The sequence below is a fragment of the Microcaecilia unicolor genome, chromosome 6, assembly GCF_901765095.1.
Source record: "Microcaecilia unicolor chromosome 6, aMicUni1.1, whole genome shotgun sequence".
NCBI classification, from domain to species: Eukaryota; Metazoa; Chordata; class Amphibia; order Gymnophiona; family Siphonopidae; genus Microcaecilia; species Microcaecilia unicolor.
Window position 1 is genome coordinate 180,825,392 of NC_044036.1, and position 22,593 is coordinate 180,847,984.

At 46.0% G+C, this 22,593-nt stretch overlaps 1 protein-coding gene across 1 annotated transcript in view; it reads right to left on the reverse strand.

The window, feature by feature from the left end:
* The window catches only part of BAP1 (BRCA1 associated protein 1), a 100,434-nt gene that overhangs the window by 12,434 nt on the left and 65,407 nt on the right, over positions 1-22,593 (reverse strand). Inside the window, exons 12-15 of the mRNA XM_030205362.1 lie at positions 16,618-16,751; positions 4,687-5,153; positions 3,769-3,932; positions 3,585-3,677 (exon numbers count right to left, since the gene is read on the reverse strand). Coding sequence (XP_030061222.1) covers positions 3,585-3,677; positions 3,769-3,932; positions 4,687-5,153; positions 16,618-16,751 — 858 coding nt within the window. The remainder of the gene's footprint in view (positions 1-3,584; positions 3,678-3,768; positions 3,933-4,686; positions 5,154-16,617; positions 16,752-22,593) is intronic.

The window sequence follows — 22,593 nt, forward strand, 5'->3', positions numbered from 1 at the left end:
GGAAATCTTGCCTCACCAATCTATTTACATTTATTTGAAGGGGTGAACAAACAAGTGGATAAAGGTGAGCTGGTTGATATTGTGTATCTGGATTTTCAAAAGGCATTTGACAAGTACCTCATGAAAGACTCCAGAGGAAATTGGAGAGTCATGGGATAGGAGGTAATGTTCTAATGTGGATTAAAAACTGGTTAAAAAGTAGAAAACACAGAGTAGGGTTAAATGGTCAGTATTCTCAATGGAGAAGGGTAGTTGGTGGGGTTCCCCAGGGGTCTGTGCTGGGACTGCTGCTTTTTAATATATTTATAAATGACCTAGAGATGGGAATAACTAGTAAAGTAATTAAATTTGCTGATGACACAAAGTTATTCAAAGTTGTTAAATCGCAAAAGGATTGTGAAAAATTGCAAGAGGGCCTTATGATACTGGGAGCCTAGGCATCCAGATGGCAGATGACTTTTAATTTGAGCAAGTGCAAAGTGATGCATGTGGGAAAGAGGAACCCAAACTATAGTTACGTCATGCAAGGTTCCACATTAGGAGTCACTGACCAAGAAAGGGATCTAGGTGTCATCGCTGATGGTATGTTGAAACCCTCTGCTCAGTGTTTGGCGGTGGCTAAGAAAGCAAATAATGTTAGGTATTATTAGGAAAGCAATGGAAAACAAAAATGAGGACATTATAATGCCTTTGTATTGCTCCATGGTGCAACCACACCTCGAATACTGTGTGCAATTCAGGTCACCGCATCTCAAAAAAGATATAGTGGAATCAGAAAAGGTACAGAGTGACGAAATGATAAAGGCAATGGGATGACTTCCCTATGAGGAAAGGCTAAAGCAGCTATGGCTCTTCAGCTTGGAGAAAAGATGGCCGAGGGGACATATGATAGAGGTCTATAAAATAACGAGTGGAGTGGAATGGGTAGACGTGAATCGCTTGTTTACTCTTTCCAAAAATACTAGGACTAGGGGGAACGCAATGAAGCTACAAAGTAGTAAATTTAAAACAAATCAGATAAAATATTTCTTCAAGCAATGAGTAATTAAACTCTGGAATTGGTTGCCAGAGAATGTGGTAAAAGCAGTTAGCATAGTGGGGTTTAAAAAAGGTGTGGATAGCTTCCTAAAAGAGAAGTCCATAAGCCATTATTAAGAAGGACTTGGGGAAAATCCACAGCTTATTTCTAGGATAAGCAGCATAAAATGTATTGTACTGTTTTGGGATCTTGCCAGGTACTTGTAGCCTGAATTGGCCACTGTTCGAAACAGGATGCTGGGCTTGATGGACCTTCGGTCTGTCCCAGTATGGCAACACTTACGTACCTATGTATGTGTTCATTAGACTAATGACCCATTGAAAACTAATTCATTATATATGCATCATCAATCCATGAAATTAAAAAACTATTTAAAATTTACATAAAAGTTAATATCTATAAAATACTACTACTTAACATTTCTACAGCGCTACTAGGGTTACGCAGCGCTGTACAAATTAACAAGGAAGGACGGTCCCTGCTCAAAGGAGCTTACAATCTAAAGGACGAAATGTCAAGTTGGGGCAGGCTAGATTTCCTGAGTAGAGGTGTAGTGGTTAGGTGCCAAAGGCGACACTGAAGAGGTGGGTTTTGAGCATGGAGGGGGCCTGGAGTATGGGCTCAGGGAGTTTGTTCCATGCATGGGGTGAGGCGAGGCAGAAAGCGCGGAGCCTGGAGTTGGCGGTGGTGGAGAAGGGTACTGAAAGGAGGGATTTGTCTTGAGAGCGGAGGTTACAGGTAGGAACGTAAGGGGAGATGAGGGTTGAGAGGTAAGGAGGGGCTGCAGATCGAGTGCATTTGTAGGTTAGTAGCAGAAGCTTGAACTGTATGCGGTACCTGATTGGAAGCCAGTGAAGTGACTTGAGGAGAGGGGTGATATGAGTGTATTGGTCCAGGCGGAAGAGAAGACGTGCAGCAGAGTTCTGAATGGACTGAAGGGGGGATAGATGGCTAAGTGGGAGACCAGTGAGGAGTAGACCACATGTGGGATATAAACGTAACAAATAAATAAATATACATATATGAGAGTTCACGGTTGTATAACAGACTGAATTGGTAATCAAGCCTAAAACATATATAGAATCTGTTATTGAAAACTAATTACATTTTGTATGTTTCATCAATTCATGAAATTTTACATAAAATACATTTAAGTAGTAATATATTATCTTTAAAAATACCTGTAAAAACTATAAAATATTCAAGGATAGCCTAATTGAAAATATTTGAACTGTCTGTTCGTTAATAGAATTAGTGGGTTTGTCAAGATACAGCAGGAAGAAGAAATTTTACTAATCAAACACAGTTCAGACTCCGGTGTAAACAAATACAAACTGATGTTGTGGTAAGATAAAGTTTGATCATTTTAAGAATGTAATATTATTATATATCAAGTCATGCCTTTTTATTAGTATTTTAGATTTGATTTTATGCCTCTGATGCTGCATCAGGTGCAAAGGATCAAAAGAGAGGCAGGAAATCTGAGATGTGCACACAAAGCAGAAATAAAGCAGCAGACTACCAATGCAGAATAAATTATTATTACATTACATTTGTACCCCGTGCTTTCCCATACGTAGCAGGTTCAATGCGGCTTACATAGTAAATAGAACCACAGAGTCTTATAAGGAGAATTTTACAACTATAGTAAACATATTAATAGAAGGCCTTAAGAATATGTGAATTGAGCATGGAAAGGTGTAACAAAGATAGTATAAGCTAAAGGAAAAGAAATAGAGAGGGGTATGGTGCAGGGAAGATGGGGAAGAAAGATTAGGGGATAAGCATGAAGGAGATTGGGAAATATGTAAAGCCTTGTATTTAACTCTACATTGGTGTCTGCTGCTCTTTCTGCTGTGCGCATGGGTTCTGTACAATAAAATGACTTCCACCATACTGCCTTAGGTTGCTCATGTTTCATTCTTAATTTCCAGCTCTTTTGTTCTGCATTTCATTTATTGAAAATCTGCTTCCATTGGCCCTGACAGAAAATTACAGCTACAGAGGGGTTTGCCTTGTGGGGTTTTTTTTTGCCTTGTTTCTCAATAGAAAACCAAGTACCTCACACATGGGAGCAAGTGCTGCGAGTTTAATATCACTGATCTTGTCTCTGTGTTCCAGGATTAAGGTCATCAAGAAAGAGAAAAGGAAGCAAGAAACTACTCCAAAAGCAAAGTAAACCAAATCGGACTCCTGATTATTCACATACATTTGGGGTTTTCACATGGAAGTGTACAGTACATCAAACTACCATCTGCAGCAGTACAATGAAGAACTTAGGAAGCTTGTCACTGAGGAGATGTTACTGTCTCCCTCACTTCTGTGCTGAATTCAGACTCCTGCTGGAACCTCTTATCTTTCATTGAGTAGTAGCTCAGTGAATTAAAGGAAGAAAGTTCTTGTAGGCTTTGCAATAGGTTCCTGGAGGAAAATGTCATATCATTGGGGGAAAAAACATGAACTACGGAATCAAACAGAAAATACAGTTTTGTGATATATATATTTTTTTGTTTCGGGTATTTCTTCTGGCCCTAACCAATCCCACCTTGAATTTCTTCCTCTTCTCCACCTCCTCCTTCAAGCAGGCCTCGTAGTTAGCAATCTCAGCTTCTACACACTTCAGCAATGCCAACAGTTCCTACCAAGTATAAGAATTCAGAGTATGAGGTTATCCAATGCACTCTCCTCCCCAGACCCCATTCTGCAAACTCTCAGCTGATAATAGTCACCTTGGGAGAATACTTCTCATCCGCAGCCTGTCCTTTAGGCCTAATGCCATGGCCACTCTTCTCCTTGCTATGACAGGGCTCAGCGGCCTCCCTTTCCTCTTCCATTTTGACGGGAGGTTGTGCACCTTCACTCTGCTTTGAAGATGAAGCACTCTTCCCACTGTCTGTATGGCAAAAATGGCATCACACCACTCAAAAAGTCTATATTTAACAAAGCAATCACATCTACTACTACTACCACATGTTCCAGATACAATATCTGCCCAATTACGGGTAATTCCTACAGTCAAGTCTGAATAAAGACTTATAAACATATGCTTATGACTGTTAAGTGGCATAATACTCATTTACTACCGCTCCCTCTTCTCTGGAAAGCGTTTCAAGTAAAGCCCATCCAAACCAGGATCATTGGTTTCTGCCAAAACCGAATCTGTGACCGAAGCTAGATGCTTGAATCCGCCCCTACTCCCTTCCACCAGTAGCAGCCTCTCTCACTATCCATTCCCCCGTTCCCACCCTTAGGCCCTCTCCAGGCCTACTTTAGGAAGCCCTGGTGGTCTAGTGGTTTCTTCAGGGGCAGGAAAGAACCCCATTCATTCCTGCCCCATGCCACTACTCCATTGACATGGATGCTGACACTTCCCACGGCAGTCATTACAATAGAGTAGAAGCACGGGGACAGGAACGAACGGGGTTTGTTCCTGCCCCTGAAGAAGCCACTAGAACACCATTTGGATGGAATTGGGGTGGGGGGGGGGGGGGGGGTGGGTTGAGATTTTCAGTTTCAGCCAAAAAGGCATAGGAATTTCGGTCCAGTTTTGGTGCCAAATCCAAAACTGAAACTAAAATTCAGTCGGTCTCTATGTTCAAGAGGCACGAAACAGCAACATTCATTCTTGCTGCTCCTCACAAACATACCTGTAAAGGGGCACAGAATCCCCTCCTCAGTTAGGTGCAGCAGGCCTGTGCTGATGATAGGTCCTAGATCTCTCACAGCCCGATTATAGCGCATACAGTCCACGCGCAGTAAACTCTCCTCCTCACCAAATAGCACTTTGGAGATGTGGGAAGTAACAGGACTGGATGGCCGGGTAGGGTTTGCTGAACGGATGGGGGAGCGCAGTGGTGAATTGAAGGCACTGCCAATCTCCGAGGCTGTATCTGTGCTCTCATTGCTTGGTGTGGGGGATGGCTGGGAATGGGTACTGGTAGTCACTGCAGCCCCCCCACTAGTTTTGATGGACAGTGGGATGGATAGGTCCTTCTGGGACTCCTTGAGTTTCTCAGTCAGAACATTGATGGTATTAGGTAGCAGAACAGAAAGCTGGCCAGAGTTGGTAGGTCCTGCCACCGTATCCTGCTTCCCATGGCTCTTCCTTTTATACCTCCAAAAAGAATGAAACAAATAAACAAAATCATTCTCTTCTATTCTCAGAGTTGGGCACAATTTGTTCGCTACTCACTTTTAGGAAGTTTATCTTTCCCAACAGGTGTTTTCTTGAGTATGATATATAATAAGATGATTGGACCTGTTTATTTTACGTTAGCTTTAATGACATTTGAAATTGTACTTTATTCTGTTTTGTGAATATTTTTGGTTTTATTATGTGTTTTCTTTGTAAGCCACCTAGAATTGGAAGATAGCGCAAAGTACAAGATTTTTTAAATAAATAAATAAAAATATATACCAAATGGGCCATCTGGTGGTCACATAGGGAATTGAGGCCCTGTCTGCAAGGCTCCAATCTTGGCTCTGCCATTGACTCATTGCTTAATGCCTCCACCTAACAATCTGCAAATTGTTAACAACAGATCTGCACTAACTTCAATCTCTTCTTCGGTCAATAACCCCTAAAGCAGCTGTTAACCTATCTATTCCAGAGACAGCAGAAAAGCCCCATCTGACTGACTACTAGTAGCTAGGATAAAAAGTGCTCTATATTAAGATCAAATTTATTTATGTGTACCAGCCAAAACGTAAGAGCTTTCATAACAGAGTGATTTAAAAAAAAAAAAAAAAAAAAAACCCAAACAACCTTTTCTGCTTTTTATTATCTGACCTGCTACTTTCTCCTTTTTCTTCTAGTTCAGTCAGAAATAAGTGCTAGGATCCTGATGCAATGAACCTTCAGTTGAAGTGCTCCCTGTTCTACATGCAGGGCCCAAGAGACAGGTAGAGCCCCAGAGTCTCATTTCCTCAGCGCGCCTGTAAAAGCTTTTTTTTGTGCAGGAAAATGGACGTGCGATAAAATTAAAACTATCGTGCATCCATTTTCGGCCTGAGACCTTACTGCCACCCAATGACTTAGTGGTAAGGTATCACGTGCTAACCGGGCTGTAAGCGTCCAACGGGCGTAAACTGCCGATTACAGCTGGGTGTCACGCGGTAGAAAATACAAAATATTTTCTACTGTGTGCTTTTGGCGCATGCCAAAAATGGAATTACCACCCAGGGTACGAAGTAGCCGGGCGGTAGTGGCAATTTGAGGACCACTGGACACATGTAGGCACCTATGTGCCTTAGTAAAAGGGTGCCTAAATGAATTCTGCTTCGGCCTTCAGAGTAAGATTTGGGAAAGCAGAAAGGGATTGGGACTTGATATACTGCCTTTTTGTGTCTTTTTATGTTTAAATCATTTTTATTAAAGACTTTAACAGGTAACAGCCACAGCCCCACAAGGGTGGCTGTGACCCAAACATCATTCAAATGACAATTTTCATATCTTTACAAACCTTTGAACCTTTCCTCTCTCTCTCTAATCCCTTCCTCCCCCTATCCCCTCCACCCCCCCCCCCCCCCAAGAAAGGTCTCCACATTCCCATTTCCAGTCAATCAAGCAGGCTTGCTAGGGTTCACAGGGCGTCTAAACTTTTTAATGCACCACTGTAGTCTTTGGAGGATTTTCTTTTTTGCTCTTGTCTGTAATGTATGCCAAAACTTCTTCCATATCTTCTGAAAGGAGCTGTCTTTTTCCGTGGAGCTTTCTACCCCACATAATTCTATGTGTAGGAGTTCTATCATCTTTGATCTCCACAGGTCTCTGGATGGTGGATATGACTCTCTCCACGTAAGCAGGATTACTTTCTTCCCAATCAGCAAGGCTCTCTGCAGAAAACCCAACAGTCCCGGGGGGGAAGGGGGGAGGCTCTGTAACATAACATACATAGTAACATAGTAGATGACGATATTGTATGTGTCAAACAAAATCAGCGGGTTATCATGCAACTGTCGCCCTCAACAGCGTTTTACTTCTTCCAAAATTAAAGACCAAAACTGCCAAATGTGGGGACAGGTCCAAAACAAGTATCCCAGTGTTGCCGGGTCCATTTCAGGCACTCCCTGGAGCCAAAGCCTGCTTTCTGTGCTCTAGCCGGTGCAATATAAGCCCTCATCACAAATTTGTATTGTTCCCAGTCTCGGATAAAGGGTGATCTATGTAAGATGGAGAGCAGAAAGCGCTGTAACATGTCCTCAGTAAACTCCGTTCCCAAGTCCCTTGTCCAGCTCTTAGCTATCTTCCGACAGTCAATGTCCTCTGTGGAGTCTAGAAGATGTCGTGATAGCGTAACGGTGATAGCGTAACGGTACCACATTCTGTGACCCCAATGTAAGCAAACCTCCTTCCGCAAACTATTGAAGACCCATCTTTTTGAAAAAATCTACGGAAAGAAGCAAAACACATAAAGTCCACACTCACTGTTCACTAATGCATCAATACATCCACTTCTGAACTCTCATCCCCCGTAGTCTCACCTCACTCATACCTTTACTCACAGAAATATGTATACCATACATAATGCCCTTTTAACCTCCCGCTGTCTCCTTCCAGTGTTTCAAGGTTTGGTTCCAGTGTTTATATTCCTTAACAACACTTTGATTGTCTTGTATAACTCTTCACAATGTAATCCATAACCAAGTTGTAACAAATTGTATTTCCATCATTCATATCGTATTGTAAGCCACACTGAGCCCGCAAAAAGGTGGGAAAATGTGGGATACAAATGCAATAAATAAATAAAAATAAAAATCTTCGCTTAGATTTTCAGCACCCAATGAAATGGCATAGTGTCGGATCTGTACATATGCATAGAAATCAGACGCAGGCCACCCATATTCCCTCTGTAGCTTTTCGAAAGGCTTTAACTGTCCTTCTTCATTTAGGAATTGGTAAAGATAATGTATCCCATGCTGCTGCCATTTAACAAATGTTCTTGCCGAGGTTCCAACTGGGAACTCTGGATTTAAATGCAGTGAAACAAAGGGGGTGGCCGCTGCCGAGAACCAATGCCGCCACACCGCTCTTACCGAGTTTACAAACAGGTTTCTCCGAGGGCAGTTGATAGTTCTAGTTTTCATCGTGTGCATTAACCAACTGAGATGTATCCCGGGTTCATTGAGGCCTCCAGACGAACATTTGTAAACTGTTGACTTCCTACAAGCCAGTCTCTAGCATGTCGCATGACACATGAGGTTGTAAGATATCTAATGCTAAGTAGTCCCATGCCCCCATGCGTTTTGGGTTTATATAATATGCCCAAAGTCTGGGGCCTGTAATTTCTTCTCCTCCCGCTCCCCCCCCCCCAGGTACAAGGGCAGCATCTGAAACTTATAAAGCCACTTTGGTACCACTATCATGTTGTATAAGGCTACCCCGCCCAGTAAGGGAGAGAGGGCAGGATCCCCACAGTCCCAGTAGGCTCGCTGTCTCTGTCAGCAAGGGGGCCACGTTTTTCTCATATAGTGTGGACATCTGAATGGGAACTATGACCCCCAAATATTTTATCTGCCCCTCCACCCTCTGGAATGGAAACAAGCCCTCCCACCTCTGCCTGGTGACGTCCAATATTGGGAGTGCCAGTGATTTAGAAAAGTTCACCTAAATCCCGAAAGCTTGCCGTATCTCCGAATCTCCTTTAACAAGCATGCCACCGAAGTCTGCGGTGCATCCACTAACAACAGCAGATCATCTGCATAGGCTAGGAGTTTCAAAAAGCCATTCCCCACTCTCATACCTGCAATTCCAGGCTCTGCCCGTAATACACAGAGCAGGGGCTCCAGAGATATCACGAACAATAAAGGAGACAGTGGGCAGCCCTGCCGTGTGCCCCGCTTTATCATAAACTCCTGTGTCCTTACCCTGTTTACTAACAACCTCACTCTCAGGTCTGCATAATGCATCTGCACTGCGCGCAAGAACCATCCCTGTAATTCGATCCATCTCAAGGCCTCCCACATAAAGGGCCACAACACCCTGTCAAAGGCTCGCTCTACGTCCAAGCTTATCACTAGTCCAGAGGGAGCCTTCGCGGGAGCCTCCATCAAAGCCGCAATCAGTTTACGCACATTCAACACAGATTGCTGCCCTTGGACAAATCCTACCTGCTCTTCCCCCACTATAGAGGACAGCACCGGCGCCAGCCGTTCCGCCGGTACCCGTGACAAGATCTTGACATTTTTTTTAAATTTTTGTTACATTTGTACCCCGCGCTTTCCCACTCATGGCAGGCTCAATGCGGCTTACATGGGGCAATGGAGGGTTGTGACTTGCCCAGAGTCACAAGGAGCTGCCTGTGCCTGAAGTGGGAATTGAACTCAGTTCCGCAGTTCCCCAGGACCAAAGTCCACCACCCTAACCACTAGGCCACTCCTCCACTCTACGTTAATCAACGAAATGGGCCTATAAGATGCCGGCTCCATCAGATCTCTACCCAGCTTCGGAATCAGGCTGATCAGGGCCTCATTAGCATACCTAGGGAGTTGCCCTGTCTCAATTGCTACTTCATACATATCAATCAGAGGCCCCACTATCTGGGTTTTGAGCAATTTAAAAAAACTCTCCAGAAAAGCCGTCTGGGCCTGGCGCTGAGTGCAACTTCAAAGCCTGAATCGCCTTTGCCACCTTCTTGGCAGTCAGTAGTGAGTTAAGTGCACTCAGCTGCTCTTCAGTAAGCTGCGGCATTCTCGATCTTATCAAGTACTCCCGCATCTCTCCCCTTATATCTATAGTGGACTCCCCAGCATACAGCTTCTCAAAATGCTGTCGAAAAACCTCCGCAATTTCCGCAGAGTTAGAGGTATTCCCTCAAGATTCCCTGCGCAGCCGAGACACAAAATGCAGTCGATGAGCTCCCCTAATCAAGCACGCCAGTAGACCCCCTGGTCTATCTCCATGCCTTCTCAAGACATACTTTCGCATCACCATCGACTGCATAGCTTGTTCGTGGAGCAGACTGTTCGAATAGATATAAGAGCTTCAAATATGATCAGTTTTGATATCAACCTTGAAGTAACTATACACAGGAAGTCAAATACGTTAGCGTTTAACTTTAAAAAAAGGAGACTATGATAAAATGAGAAGAACGGTGAAAAAAAAATTAGGGGGGCAACTGAGAGGGTAAAAACTGTACAACAGGCATGGACGCTATTCAAAAATACCATCCTGGTGGCCCAGGCCAAACATATTCCGCAAATTAGAAAAGAAAGACGAAGTCCAAAAGACAGCCAGCATGGCGTGGTTGAAAAGTGAGGTGAAGGAAGCTATTAGGGCTAAAAGAAACGCCTTCATAAAATGGAAGAAGGAACCATCTGAAAATAACAAGAAGCAGCATAAGGAGTGTCAAAGCAAATGCAAGGCACAGATAAAGAAGGCCAAGAGGGATTGTGAAAAAAAGATTGCATTAGAGGCAAAAAAACGTAGTAAAATTTTTTTTCAGTATATTAAAAGCAGGAAGCCGGCAAAAGAATCGGTTGGGCCGCTGGATGACCGAGGGGTAAAAGGGGCGATCAAGGAAGATAAAGACATAGCGGAGAGATTGAATGAATTCTTTGCTTCGGTCTTCACTGAGGAAGATTTGAGTGGGATACCGGTGTTGGAAATGGTATTTCAAGCGGACAAGTTGGAGAAATTTACTGACTTCACGGTAAACCTGGAGGACGTAATGGGGCAGTTCAGCAAACTGAAGAGTAGCAAATCTCCTGGACCGGATGGTATTCATCCTAGAGTACTGACAGAACTGAAAAATGAGCTTGCGGAGCTACTGCTAGTGATATGCAATTTATCCTTAAAATCGAGCGTGGTACCGGAAGATTGGAGGGTGGCCAATGTAACTCAGATTTTTAAAAAAGGTTCCAGGGGAGATCCGGGATATTATAGACTGGTGAGTCTGACGTCGGTGCCGGGGAAAATGGTAGAGGCTATTATTAAAAACAAAATTACAGAGCACATCCAAGGACATGGATTACTGAGACCAAGTCAGCACGGCTTTTGTGTGGGGAAATCTTGCCTGACCAATTTACTTCAATTCTTTGAAGGAGTAAACAAACATGTGGACAAAGGGGAGCCGGCTGATATTGTGTATCTGGATTTTCAAAAGGAGTTTCACAAGGTACCTCATGAAAGGCTACAGAGAAAATTGGAGGGTCATGGGATAGGAGGAAATGTCCTATTGTGGATTAAAAACTGGTTTAAGGATAGGAAACAGAGAGTGGGGTTAAATGGGCAGTATTCACAATGGAGAAGGGTAGTTAGTGGGGTCCCTCATGGATCTGTGCTAGGACTGCTGCTTTTTAATATATTTATAAATGATTTAGAGATGGGAGTAACTAGCGAGATAATTAAATTTGCTGATGACACAAAGTTATTCAAAGTCGTTAACTCGCGACAGGATTGTGAAAAATTACAGAAGGACCTTACGAGACTGGGCGGCTAAATGGCAGATGACGTTTAATGTGAGCAAGTGCAAGGTGATGCATGTGGGAAAAAAGAACCCGAATTATAGCTACGTCATGCAAGGTTCCACGTTAGGAGTTACGGACCAAGAAAGGGATCTGGGTGTTGTCATCGATAATACACTGAAACCTTCTGCTCAGTGTGTTGCTGCGGCTAGGAAAGCAAATAGAATGTTGGTTATTATTAGGAAAGGTATGGAAAACAGGTGTGAGGATGTTATAATGCCGTTGTATCACTCCATGCTGCGACCGCACCTTGAGTATTGTGTTCAATTCTGGTCGCCGCATCTCAAGAAAGATATAGAATTGGAAAAGGTGCAGCGAAGGGCGACTAAAATGATAGCGGGGATGGGACGACTTCCCTATAAAGAAAGACTAAGGAGGCTAGGGCTATTCAGCTTGGAAAAGAGATGGCTAAGGGGAGACATGAAAGAGGTATATAAAATAATGAGTGGAGTGGAACAGGTGGATGTGAATCGTCTGTTCACGCTTTTCAAAAATACTAGGACTAGGGGGCAGGCGATGAAACTACAGTGTAGTAAATTTAAAACAAATCGGAGAAAAGTTTTCTTCACCCCACGCATAATTAAACTCTGGAATTCGTTGCCGGAGAACGAGGTGAAGGCGGTTAGCTTGGCAGAGTTTAAAAAGGGGTTAGACGGTTTTCTAAAGGACAAGTCCATAAACCACTACTAAATGGACTTGGGAAAAATCCACAATTCCAGGAACAACATGTATAGAATGTTTGTACATTTGGGAAGCTTGCCAGGTGCCCTTGGCCTGGATTGGCCGCTGTCGTGGACAGGATGCTGGGCTCGATGGACCCTTGGACTTTTCCCAGTGTGGCATTACTTATGTACGTACTTAAATAGGGGTTGAGTGTGGTTTCTGGTATAGCTTCTTTTGGCCAGCTTTACTTGATATTTTAGCTCTACGATTTTCTGCACGAGTTGCCGATTCCTGTGACTCATGAACGCTATCAAATCCCCTCACAAAACTGCTTTTGCGGTAGGCCAATAAAGGCTAGGGTTATCCTCATGCTGCATATTGCTAGCTGCAAAGTCCTCCCATTTGCGGGCCAGAAAGACTGCAAACTCGGAGAAGGAAAATAGGTACGCCGAGAAACGCCACCCCCCAGGTCCTTGAAAGTAAGCCTGCGGCTCCAAATCCACCCAGATTAGCGCATGATCTGAGACCTCCTCAGGGTCAATATCAGCGTGTAAGATCTGGGGAAGCAGGCCTTGCGCCACAAAGATGTAATCTATTCTAGACTAGACTGTGTTCTGTGAGCTCTCAATGTGTGTGTGAAATCTCGTTCTTCCTCATGTAAAAGCCTCCATGGATCTACCAGTCCTAAGGATCCACAAAAATCCTTCAACAGCATGGGCTTGAGGGCCTCTCCTCCAACCCTATTTCCCGACCTATCAAGCTGGGAGTCTAGGACCTGGTTCATGTCTCCAGCAAATATTATGGGGTCTTTTCCATGTCTCTGGCACTCCGCAAATAGTTTGGCAAAGAATTTCTTTTCCCCCGACTGCCGCGCGTACACTGCCACTAATATTCGTGCCTGGCCCTGCAGATTGAAATGTATGCCTACATAGCGGCCCTCACTGTCTGTAAACAGCAGTTTAGCCTTGGCAGCCACAGTTCTATGAAGCAGGATAGCTACTCCCCCCGCCTCCCGCTGGCTGGGGAACAAAAGACCTCCCCCACCCAATTTCGTTTGAGTTTATCATGTTCCTCTTGCGATAGGCGTGTTTCCTGAATACAGGCTATGTCAGCTTTCTGCCTCTTTAATGCTCTTAGAATCTTTGCTCTTTTTATCGGGGATGTGATCCCTCCCACGTTCCAGGAAATTAAACGTGTTCCTTTTCCAGTCCCACTAGTCATTACCGTGACTAGTCAATCTCTCTTCACCGCCCCTCAGGGAGCCCAGCCTCCCCCCTCGGGTCACTGCTATCATGTCGTACTCCTTCTTTACGTGGCTATCCTCAGATTCTTCCCCATGTCCCTTCCGATCCCAAATTTCCCATACGCCCTGCTTCTTCTTGCGACCTTCCTGTCCTCCACAATCCTCCCCCCTCTTTCCCGCCCAAACTCCCCCCGCCCTCTCCCTACCCCTGTTCCCCTCAATTACCCTCTGCTTCAATTCCCCTGTTACCCCACCCATCACTTAAATGGACAGGCACTTGGGGTTTTCCGTGCCTCCGGGCCCCCGCCCCGTCATAAAGTGGCATTCTCCCAAAGAAATATCCTAGACATACTTTCAAATGCCTGCTGTGCAAGCTCTGAACACACTTCTCTCAAGTACATAACAGATCATACATTACACTGACAATCTTATTTGCTTCCCTCTGCATGCATTGGGCTTTGTTTTCCCTCTTCCAGTTCTTTCACGAATTGCTGCGCTGCTGGGACACTCTCAAACTGCTTCCACTTTCCATCGCTCTTGATTTTCAATAGCGCCGGATAAATCAGCATGAATGGCACGTGCAGATCATAGAGCCGCTGACACAGTGGGGTAAATTTTTTCCTCTTCTCCTGCAGCGCAGCAGAGTAACCTTGAAAAATGTGAAACTGATGTCCATCATATCTGGTGTCATTTCTTTTTTGCCTGTAGCCTCTCAAAATTTCTGCTTTGTGCACATAGTTGTGCACTTTAAGTATTACCGTGCGCGGGGTCTGCCTTCCATCTTGCAGACTGCTGATTCTATGCGCCCGCTCAAGGCAGATCTTCCCCGCGTGGTCTGACAGCGCGAATTCTTCGGCTAGCCATTTTTCAAGCACCGATGCGAGCGCCCTGTCATTTACCAATTCAGGCAGGCCATTTAATCGAAGGTTCCCTTGCCGCGACCTGTTTCCAGGTTGTCGAGCTTTGCTGTTAGCGCCTCGACTGTAGCTGCTAGCATGCTTACTTGCCGCATGGCGGAGCCCACCGCATCTTCAACTTCAGAGACTCTTTTATCCAGCTCCCCCGTTCTTTGGATGGTATCCGTAAGAAGCGCTTCAAGATTCGAAGCTTGCACGCACAGTTTATCCAACTTCGGCGCCATCGCCTCTCCCACTGCCTCCGTTAGTTGCTGTAGCTGTTCAGCTGTGAACGGTGCGCTTCCGCTCAGTGCTGGGCCCTCTTCCGCGGTGTTCGTCGCCTTTGTTTTTTTTTTATCTTTCTTTTCTCCTCTGCTCGCCATATTCTTAGCCGGGGTGCCCAGATATTTTTCCATGGAGTTTCACCTCCCTAATCAGTGTCCTTTGAGGGCTCTCGCTCTCCGTCTGTCAGTGTTTAAGTCTTAATTAGGGAGCTGGGGCCTCGGAGAGCACGGAACCACGTCTTCCTCTCTTCAGAGCATCACGTGACCCCCCTTTTTGTGGTTTTAAAAACTACATTCAAAGCAGTTTACATAGTATATACAGGTATTTATTTGTACCTGGGGCAATGGAAGGCTAAGTGACTTGCCAAGAGTCACAAGAAGCTGCAGTGGAAACTGAATCCAGTTCCACAGGATCAAAGTCCACTGCACTAACCACTAGGTTACTCCTCCACTGAGAGATACCAGTACCAGAAATGGTATTGAAAGCTAACGAGTCAGAGAAACTGAATGGATTCTCTATAAACCTGGAAGATGTAATGACGCAATTTGACAAACTGAGGAGTAGCAAATCACCTGGACCGGATGGTATTCATCCCAGAGAACCGACAGAATTGAAAACTGACCTTGCAGAACTATTGTTAGTAAAATCTAATTTATCTTTAAAATCAAGCATCGTACCGGAAGATTGGAGGGTGGGCAATTTAACACTGATTTTTTAAAAAAGGTTCCAAAGATGATCCAGAAAATTATGGACTGGTGAGCCTAACGTCAGTGCCAGGCAAAATACAGACTATTATAAGGAACAAAATTACCGAGCATATTCAAAGGTATGCACTAATGAGATAAAGCCAACATGGATTTAGTGAAGGGAACTCTTGCCTCACCAATCTATTACATTTCTTTGAAGGGGTGAACAAAAATGCAGATAAAGGTGAGCCAGTCAATACTGTATTTCTGGATTTTCAAAAGGCACAACAAAGAACCTCATGAAAGACTCCAGAGGAAATTGGAGAGCCATGGGATAGGAGGTAGAATGTGGATTAAAAACTGGTTAAGAGAGAGAAAACAGAGAGTAGGGTTAAATGGTCAGTATTCTCAATGGAGAAGGGTAGATAGTGGGGATCCCCAAGGGTCTGTGCTGGGACTGCTGCTTTTTAACATTCATAAATGATCTAGAGATGGGATTAACTAGTGAGGTAATTAAATTTGCTGATGGCACAGTTATTCAAAATTGTTAAATCACAATAAGATTGTGAAAAATTACAAGAGGACCTTATGAGACTGGCATCTAAATGTTAAATGGCGTTTAATGTAAACAAGTGCAAAGTGATGCATATGGGAAAGAGGAACCCAAACTATAGTTACATGATGCAAGGTTCGACATTAGGAGTCACCAACCAGGAAAGGGATCTAGGTGTCATTGCTGATGATCCGTTAAAACCCTCTGCTCAGTGTGCAGCGGCAGCTAAGAAAGCAAATAGTATGTTTGGTATTATTAGGAAAGGAATGTAAAACAAAAATGAGGAAATAATGCCTTTGTACCACACTTTGAATACTGTGTACAATTCTGGTCATCGAATCTCAAGAGAGAGGCATATTTTCAAAGCACTTAGCCTTCCAAAGTTCCATAGAAACCTATGGAACTTTGGAAGGCCATTTCGGTCTTTATCTGCCATCATCTACTGTTTTTATATGTTCCTAACACACACCCTGGACCCATGCAGTTCTCCTGATGTCTTAGAAACATTCATGATTGGCACGGTATCACCAATTATCCACAGGGGTCCAATTCATGTTAAATAGCATAACCCAATATAGGAAGGACTTGGTGACATTATTTTAAACATAAGCTACTTACAGATCGGTGAGGCATTTCAAAATGAACCTAAAAGTAAGACTATAAGCAGATGAAGTGTACAGATTATACTCATTGTCATTCATACTTTTCAGATATTACAAAATAAATGGCAGGTAGACTTTTTTTTTTCTTTTTATTGTACCAAGAGCTTAGTGGCCAGGGGATGTTACCTGATAGCAGCGCTGGAATTCCGGCCATCATCCTCATCTTCATCGTCATAGTCATCTTCATCATCAGAGTACTGCTGGTGTGGAGGAAGCGGAACCCGGGACCGGCCCACTCCTGCAGCCAGATCCTCTTCTTCCTGAAGAACCCAACAAAGGAAGATTCCTGTAAATCAACTACAAGGTGCTCAGAAAGGGGAGATGGTGTTTCAACAGTTCTCATCCTTATTAATTAATCCAAGTTATTTAAACGCTCAAAACTAACATCTATATAGAAGTGGCATGTTTCTAATTAAAACTGACAGCAGATAACCACCAGGCTTATTCAAACACCCTACTAGATGAACTTCAACATGGATAAAAATTGCTTGTGTTCAGCCCCTAAGGATAAAATATCTGATGAAGAATCTATTAACCTATCAAAGTATTTCTAGGTGCTCTATAATCACTGAGACGGAAGCTGCTCTCATCACCACCTGTTACGCTCTAAAAGAAAAAAAACAACTATTATGTGTGCAGGAAAAGCGAAGTTACTTACCTGTAGCATGTATTCTCCGAGGACAGCAGGCTGATTGTTCTCACATGTGGGTCGACTTCGCTTTCTCCGAGGACAAGCAGGCTGCTTGTTCTCACATGTGGGGTATCCCTAGCCCCCAGGCTCACTCAAAACAACAAAGAAAGGTCAATTGGACCTCGCAACGGCGAGGACACAACAGAGATTGACCTACGAAGAAACAGCTAACTGAAGAGTGCAGCCTGGAACAGAACAAAAATGGGCCTAGGGGGGAGGAGTTGGATTCTAGACCTCAAACAGATTCTGCAACACCGACTGCCCGAACCCACTGTCGCGTCAGGAGTCCTGCTGAAGGCAGTAATGAGATGTGAATGTGTGGACAGATGACCACGTCGCAGCCTTGCAAATCTCTTCAATAGTGACTGACTTCAAGTGAACCACTGACACTGCCATGGCTCTAACACTATGAGCCGTGACATGACCCTCAAGAGTCAGCCCAGCTTGGGCGTAAGTGAAGGAAATGCAATTTGCTAGCCAATCTGAAATGGTGCGTTTCCCGACAGCGACTCCTATCCTGCTGGGATCTAAAGAAACAAACATTTGGGTGGACTGTCTGAAGGGGCTTGTCCGCTCCACATAGAAGGCCATTGCTCTCTTGCAGTCCAATATATGCAACTGACGTTCAGCAGGGCGGGTATGAGGATGGGGAAAAAATGTTGGCAAGACAATTGACTGGTTCAGATGGAAGTCCGACAACACCTTCGGCAGGAACTTAGGGTGAGTGCAGAGGACTACTCTGTTATGATAAAATTTAGTATAGGGAGCATGGGCTACCAAGTCTTGAAGCTCACTGACTCTATGAGCTGAAGTAACAGCCACCAAGAAAATGACCTTCCAGGTCAAATACTTCAGATGGCAGGAATCCAGTGGCTCAAAAGGAGGTTTCATCAGCTGGGTGAGGACGAAGTTGAGATCCCATGACACTGGTGGAGGTTTGACAGGGGGCTTTGATAAAAGCAAACCTCTCATGAAACGAACAACTAAAGGCTGTCCAGAGATAGGCTTACCCTCTACACGATAATGAAAAGCACTAATCGCACTAAGGTGAACCCTGACGGAGTTGGTCTTGAGACCAGACTCAGACAGGTGTAGAATGTATTCAAGCAGGGTCTGTGTAGGACAAAAGCGAGGATCTAGGGCCTTACTGTCACACCTCTTCGTGGAATCTTTCCTGGAAGCAAGACTCGGGAGACACCCTCAGAAAGACCTAAGGAGGCGAAATCTACGCTCTCAACATCCAGGCCGTGAGAGCCAGAGACTGGAGGTTGGGATGCAGAAGCACCCCTTCATTCTGAGGGTTGGAAAACATTCCAATCTCCATGGTTCTTCGGAGGATAACTACAGAAGAAGAGGGAACCAAATCTGAAGTGGCCAAAAGGGCGCAATCAAAATCATGGTTGTGGTCTTGCTTGAGTTTCAGTAAAGACGTCCTTACTAGAGGTATGGGAGGATACGCATACAGAAGGCCCGTTCCCCAATGTAGGAGAAAGGCATCTGACGCTAGTCTGTCGTGGGCCTGAAGTCTGGAACAGAACTGAGGGACCTTGTGATTGAACTGAGTGGCAAAAAGATCCACCGAGGGGGTGCCCCACTCCCGGAAGATCTTGCGTACTATGCTCGAGTTGAGCAACCACTCGTGAGGTTGCATTATCCTGCTCAACCTATCGGCCAGATTGTTGTTTACGCCTGCCAGATACGTGGCTTGGAGAAACATGCCGTGACGGCGAGCCCAAAGCCACATCTGGACGGTTTTCTGACACAGGGGGTGAGATCCGGTGCACTCCTGCTTGTTGACATAGTACATGGCAAGCTGGTTATCTGTCTGAATTTGAATAATTTGATTGGACAGCCGATTTCTGAAAGCTTTTAGAGCGTTCCATATTGCTCGCAACTCCAGGAGATTGATCTGAAGACCTGATTCTTGGAGGGACCACGCTCCTTGAGTGTGGAGCCCATCTACATGCGCTCCCCACCCCAGGAGAGATGCACCCGTGGTCAACACGTTTTGAGGCTGAGGAATTTGGAAGGGACGTCCCAAGGTCAAATTGGATCGAATTGTCCACCACTGAAGGGAATTGTGAAAAACGGTGGACAGCTGGATCACATCCTCTAGATTCCCCGCAGCTTGAAACCACTGGGAAGCTAGGGCCCATTGAGCAGATCTCATGTGAAGACGAGCCAGGGGCGTCACATGCACTGTGGAGGCCATATAGCCTAGCAATCTCAACATCTGCCGAGCTGTAATCTGCTGAGACGCTTGGACCATGGAAACGAGAGACAGAAGATTATCTGTCCTCATCTCGGGAAGATAGGCCCAAGCTATCTGAGAATCCAGCAGAGCTCCAATGAATTCTAGTTTTTGCACTGGAAGAAGGTGGGACTTTGGATAATTGATGACAAACCCCAGTAGCTCCAACAGTCGAATAGTCATTTGCATGGACTGTAGAGCTCCTGCCTCTGAGGTGTTCTTCACTAGCCAATCGTCGAGATAAGGGAACACATGCATTCCCAGTCTGCGTAGCAACGCTGCAACCACCTAGGCATTTTGTAAACACCCTGGGTGCGGAGGCAAGGCCAAAGGGCAGCACACAATACTGAAAGTGCTGTGTTCCCAGATGGAATCGCAGATACTTCCTGTGAGCTGGAAGTATCGGAATGTGAGTGTAAGCATCCTTTAAGTCCAGAGAGTATAGCCAATCATTTGTCTGAATCATGGGAAGAAGGGTGCCCAGGGAAACCATCCTGAACTTTTCTCCGACCAGATATTTGTTCAGGGCCCTTAGGTCTAGGATGGGACACCTTCCCCCTGTTTTCTTTTGCACAAGGAAGTACCTGGAATAGAATCCCAGCCCTACTTGCCCTGGTGAAACGGGCTCGACCGCACTGGCGCTGAGAAGGGCAGACAGTTCCTCTGCGAGTACCTGCCTGTGCTGGAAGCTGAAGGACTGAGCTCCTGGTGGACAATTTGGAGGTTTGGAGATCAAATTGAGGGAGTACCCGGACCGGAGTATTTGAAGAACCCACCGGTCGGAGGTTATGAGAGGCCACCTTTGGTGAAAAAATTTTAACCTTCCTCCGACCTGCAGATCGTCCGGTACAGGTACATTGATGGCGGCTATGCTCAACTGGAGCCAGTCAAAAGCCCGTCACTTGCTTTTGCTGGGGAGCTGCAGGGGCCTGTCTGGGCGCACGCTGTTGACGCGAACGAGCGCGCTGGGGCTGAGCCTGAGAAGGCTGTCGAGAAGGTGGATTGTACCTACGCTTACCATAAGCATAGGAAGCATTCCTCCTTCCCCTGAAAAAACGTCTACCTGTTGAGGTAGATGCTGAAGGCGCCCAGTGGGAGAGTTTGTCGAGGGCGGTTTCCCGCTGGCGGAGCTGCTCTACCACCTGCTCGACCTCACCAAAAATATTATCCCCCCAGCAAGGGACATCCGCAAGCCGCTGCTGGGTCCGACTGTCCAGGTCAGAGGCACGCAGCCATGAGAGTCTGCGCATCACTATACCTTGAGCAGCGGATCTGGATGCAACATCAAAAGTGTCATCACCCCTGGACAGGAATTTACGACACGCCTTCAGCTGCCTGACCACCTTCTGAAAAGGCCTGGCGTGCTCCGGAGGGAGCTTATCCACCAAGTTCGCCAGTTGCTTAACATTGTTCCGCATGTGGATGCTCGTGTAGAGCTGGTAGGACTGAATTTTGGACACGAGCATAGGCCTTCCTCCCAAAAGGAGTCTAAAGTCCTAGCTTCTCACCCCGGGGGCACCGAGGCAAAATCTCTAGTACTTCTGGCGCTCTTGAGAGCAGAATCCACAACCGCAGAGTCGTGAGGTAACTGCGACCTCATCAACACAGGTTCTCCATGGATCCGATATTGGGACTCTGCTTTCTTGGGGATGGTGGGATTAGATAAAGGCTTCATCCAGTTCCTCAGCAATGTCTCCTTGAGGACATTATGTAGAGGGGCAGTGGATGACTCTTTAGGTGGCGAAGGATAGTCCAGGACCTCGAGCATCTCAGTCCTGGGCTCATCCTCATTTACCACAGGGAAGGGAATGCCCACAGACATTTCCCGGATAAAGGAGGAGAAGGACAGACTCAACGGCGGAGAAAGCTTCCTCTCAGGTGAAGGAGTGGGATCAGAAGGAAGACCACAACACTCCTCGGAAGAGAAATATCTGGGGTCTTCCCCTTCATCCCAGGAGGCATCCTCCTCGGTATCGGACAAGAGTGTGCGAACTACAGTCCGAAACCGGGCCCGTCTCGACGCCAAGGAACTATGTCCTCGATGGCGATGTCGAGATGTCGGCTCCCATGCTGGTGGCGACGAAGCTCCCTCCATCAACGTCGAGTCGACCTGGGTGGCAGCCGAAGCCGATGCCGCAAGCAATACCGGCGTTGGAGACCTCACCACAGGCGCTGAACTAGCCGCCACTTCCAACTTTGGTACCGAGGGTGCAAGCACCCCCGGTGCCGGAACAGAGCGCTGCAGCAGCCCTTCCAGAAGGCCTGGAAGAATGGCTCGGATGCTCTCCTCCAGAGTCGCTGTCGAGGAAGGCTGGGAGGCCGGTGCAGGAGACAAAGTCAGAATCTGTGAAGGCCTGGGAGGCGGTACTGGGCTGTCCGAAGATCAACGCAACGACACCTCTTGTATGGAGGGGGAGCGCTCCTCCCGGCGCCGACGCTTTCCGGGTGCCGAATCCTTCAATGCCCCAGAGCTCCCAGTACCGTGTCTCGAAGGCCCGATGCTTCTTAGCCTTCGCTAGAAGCATCGTCACCGGTACTCCTGGGTACCGACGAGGAGGACATGGAATCCACACGCCTCCTCGGGGTCGGGTCCAACAACGGTCGGTCCCGGTGGGCCTGCCCAGCAGGAGCCTTCGAGACGGGTGGAGACCCACTCGACGGCTCACTGCTCCCAGCTAAAGGTGAAGTTCGAACAGCCATTACCTGCGCTCCCGATGTCGATGCCATACCCGGTGCTGATATCGATGCCGCCGACCTTGGTACCGATGTCGACGCCGAGGAATCAGTCGGAGCTCTGAAAAGACGGTCCCGAAGAGCTCTTCTCGACGCTTGTGTCTGCTTTTTAAACTCAGACACAACTTACAAGCGTCTGGGCGATGGTCGGGCCCAAGGCACTGGACGCATTAGGAGTGCGGGTCAGTGCTCAAGATAGACCGCTGGCACTGAGCACAGTTCTTGAAGCCGCTGGGAGGCTTCGATGACATCAGCGGAAAAATCGCAGCGGCGAAATCAAACGGCTCAATCGTGCCAACAAAGGCACAAAAAAGGAGAACCGCGGACGGGCGGCCAAAAAAGGCCGCAACGGAAATCGAAAAGAAACTTACCAGGGCAAAAAACTAAGAAAATAGGGTTGTTTCTTTTTTTTTTTTAAAGAACTGAA